The sequence below is a fragment of the Triticum dicoccoides genome, chromosome 4A, assembly GCF_002162155.2.
Source record: "Triticum dicoccoides isolate Atlit2015 ecotype Zavitan chromosome 4A, WEW_v2.0, whole genome shotgun sequence".
In the NCBI taxonomy this organism is placed as follows: domain Eukaryota; kingdom Viridiplantae; phylum Streptophyta; class Magnoliopsida; order Poales; family Poaceae; genus Triticum; species Triticum dicoccoides.
In genome coordinates this window covers 461,926,199-461,929,673 of record NC_041386.1, presented here as the reverse complement: position 1 = coordinate 461,929,673, position 3,475 = coordinate 461,926,199, and the positions used below count along the sequence as shown (strand labels likewise).

Below are 3,475 nucleotides of genomic sequence, written 5' to 3'. Positions count from 1 at the left end.
CCCCTCCCATTACTTTATAACATTGAACTTTCTACTGCTGGCATGTTTATCATTACCGCAGAGAGAAAAGATAAATACTGTGGAATTCAAAATGAATCTGTAGTATTTATCAATAGCAGACTGGAGATGGAGAATGAATTCCCAGGTAGTGTAGAATTAAGATGGACAAACTTACACCAGCAAATAGTTGCAGGATCCTAGGAAGAGCCTTCCGCACATATCAATGCCAAACATTTGAGCTCCTCTTGCCCCACGCTCTATTCTCGAAGATGCTGGTCCAAGCTTGTTAACCACGCATTCTGGACAAAACCAAAGTCCCTGTGGTAGAAATGCTTTGTTGAGACCTATACATCTTGAGTGGTATGCCCATGGGCAGCCATCACAGCATACCAAAGTACCATCCATTCCACATATTCGGCAATCATCACTGTTGCCGTCCTGAGACGAATGCAGTAAAACAGCTTCTGGATTTGTTACATTTGAAGCAGTTTCCAGGTCCTGCAAACCTTCAACCTTTTTGGACACAGAAGCTTTTGAGGCCCTGGTCAGAACAGCTCGTGATCCAGCCTCCGACAAAATACTAGAGTCTGTCTCATACTCTGTTTCTTCATTGTAGCCTTCCCGAGCCTCCAGTTCAGCTTTGAGCTCTCCTGATTCAGTGACATGGTCACAGAGTATCTGGAGGAGCCTAAGCTTCATTGCAACAGGAAGCTTATAATATTCAATGGCTAGGAGGGTTCTACCAAAACTCTTCCCCCCTAGACTCTTAATGTAGCCCATTAAATAGAGGTACTCCAGTAAGAAAGTTGGCCAAGTCAACACATCTAGTAATGCCCAATCTACATACCTGCGCAATTCAAAGAAAGCGGGGAAAATCAGCATAGAAGTAATAAAGCACAACATTCATGAAAATAATAATTCTAGTTGAGCAAGGGCAAATAGACTCTGTACTTCAAGCAATTTGAAGCAAGTTCTGATCCGCCGGAGGATTTAGTCTCAAGATGCCGCCTCAGCGCCCGCAATAATGAGACATGTACAGCATCCAGTAATGTATTCTGCACGGTGCAATTAATGGATGCAACAAAATCATCCAGCCCAAATGGACCGAGGAAGAGCTGCATGTTGAATGATCGCAGGAAGTTGTAAACAGAAAACAGATGACTTATAGACTCCTCTGGAACAGCAATATCTGCCGACGATGGAGGCAACTCGGGGCCCTGCACTGGAGGGCACAGCTCAGCTGACAATTCTTTAGTGGAAACTGATGAATTGCTCGAGGACGCTGCATTGCCGGATATATCAGAATCACACCCAGTCTCCTGCGATGCATCAGGCCTGGCAGGCATCTTGCATGGATCAACCCTCTGTCTAGCACGCGGTGGCGCTTTCGTCTCCATGGCACTCCCTGGTGAAACCAGCAAATCCAGCTTCCTCTTCCTGCAGCTCATCTTCATACCAGATGCACTACTCTCCTCGGCCATAAGTAACTCTCTGAGCTGATGAAGCAATAACTCCTCGCCCTGTCCATCCTCAAACACCACATTGTACACCCCAATGCTGCCATCATAGGATGCAACCTTCCCAAGGCAAATACGTCCATCATCTGAAACATTCCTGCTGATGTAGCGGCCCACCAAGCATTCACCCTCCTCATCCTTCTTCACCGGGAAGCCACCATCAGAAGTGTTGAGATGTTGGTCCACCACTCTGCTGTCACCTTCACTTGGCGCAGCCGCCACGGTGTGATCTTGCTGGGGAGCGCTGCTCTCGTCCACCACAATCTTGGTTTTGCCCATCACAGATGCCGCCACATCTTGCTGCTTCTCCAGAGCGCCACACTCATTCACCTCCGTTTTGGACTCGATTGCTGCATGGTGCTCTGTGTCCTCTCTCGGAAAGGACGCCTCATCCACATCCATGTTGGCCTCGTTCAGCGCAGGAGCCACCCCGTCCTGCTGCTTGTCCAGGACGCCATCCTCATTGCCCTCGCTCGGGAAGGGCGCCTCATCTGCATCCATGTTGGCCTCCCTCACTGGCGGCGGCGCCCCGTCCTGCTGCTTGTCCAGGGCGCCATCCTCATTGCCCTCGCTCGCCAAGGGCGCCGCGTCCACATCCATGTTGGCCTCCCGCAGTAGCGGCGGAGCCCCGTCCTGTTGCTTGTCCAGAGCGTCATCCTCATTGCGCTCGCTCGCCCAGGGCGCCGCGTCCACATCCATGTTGGCCTCGCTCAGCGTGGGCGCCGCCCCGTCCTCCTGCTTGTCCAGGACGCCGCCCTCATTGCCCTCGTTCAGCAATGGCGCCGCCGCTGGCGGGTTTTCCACTTCTCCCTCCGCCACCGACACGCCAACTCGCGCGATCTCCACTCCGCTCCCCTCAATCGCGTCGTCGGCGGGAGGAGTCGGGGCGCCGCCGAGCATCCGATGAGAAACCTCCGCCACAGGGTCCATCCGCACACGCCGGGCGCGGTCGAGAAAACCCTAGCGGCGGCGGCTACAGAAGCATCGTAATACGCACCGCGATGTGAAGAACCGCCGGGACCCCGACGGAAGCGAGCGCTCGTGGCGGCGCAGAGCAGATGCGGAGCGCTTGGGGTGGCGCGCGCCGTCGGGAGCAACAGTTAGGGCGAATCTGCGGAGTCGGGCGGCCGAAAGAGGAGGATGAGTGGAAAACGGAGCTTGATCGGTGGATCGGCCTCCCAACCCTATAGGCTATAGCTATTGCGCGGCGGCGGCGGCGGCGTGAGGGAGGCCGCGAGAGGAGGGTGGAGAGGAGGAGGAGATGACGGGAGGGGGGGTGCACGAGCGAGCACAAAAGGGGAGGGAGCGGAAAGCGAGCCGCACCCGGGCTCGCCCGCGTTACCCCACGTCCCACCCGGCCCAGAGTCGGTTGCGAGTCAAGGTGACCAGTTGCGGGATTGACCGACCGACCGAGCCGGTGGGGACAGTTCGTCGGGCGGGACCAGGTCGTGTTCGGGCGTGCGTGCGTCGCCAGCAGCAGCAGCAGCACGTCACGGAGTGCGACGGCGTCGGCGGCGGGGAGCAGGATGGAGGGAGGCGTTGCTGCTTTTTCAAATTCAAAACGGTGGAGGGAGTGGCCAGCAGCGAGTGAGTAGTGACACGCCTGGCCTGCTTGCTTTTGCGCCAAGGAAGTGCCGACTTGGCGGGAGTCGGCTTGGCAGGGCATGTTTTCCGAAAAACTTCCAATCTACTCCCTCCGTCTGGAAATACTTGTCCTCAAAATGGTTGTATCTAGACTTATTTTAGTTATAGATACATCCATTGTATCCATTTCGTGGACAAGTATTTCCGGACGGAGGGAGTATTCATTAAACACCATAGCAGTACAAAAATCTTAGAAATAACATAAAATACATTTATGTTGTAGACCACTTAGCGACGATTACAAGCAAAGGCGAGCCGTCATCATCGTCTCCCCGTCAACGGAGCCAGACAAACATTGTTGTATGAGAAGTTAT

At 54.0% G+C, this 3,475-nt stretch overlaps 1 protein-coding gene across 1 annotated transcript in view; it reads right to left on the bottom strand.

Annotated features, from left to right (window-relative positions):
• LOC119286181 (DDT domain-containing protein PTM-like) overlaps positions 1 to 2,791 on the bottom strand; it is an 8,943-nt gene extending 6,152 nt beyond the window's left edge. The window contains exons 1-2 of the mRNA XM_037565541.1: positions 952 to 2,791; positions 176 to 847 (exon numbers count right to left, since the gene is read on the bottom strand). Of these exons, the coding sequence (XP_037421438.1) occupies positions 176 to 847; positions 952 to 2,447 (2,168 nt within the window). The 5' untranslated portion in view covers positions 2,448 to 2,791. The remainder of the gene's footprint in view (positions 1 to 175; positions 848 to 951) is intronic.
• Positions 2,792 to 3,475: the final 684 nt, after the last annotated feature.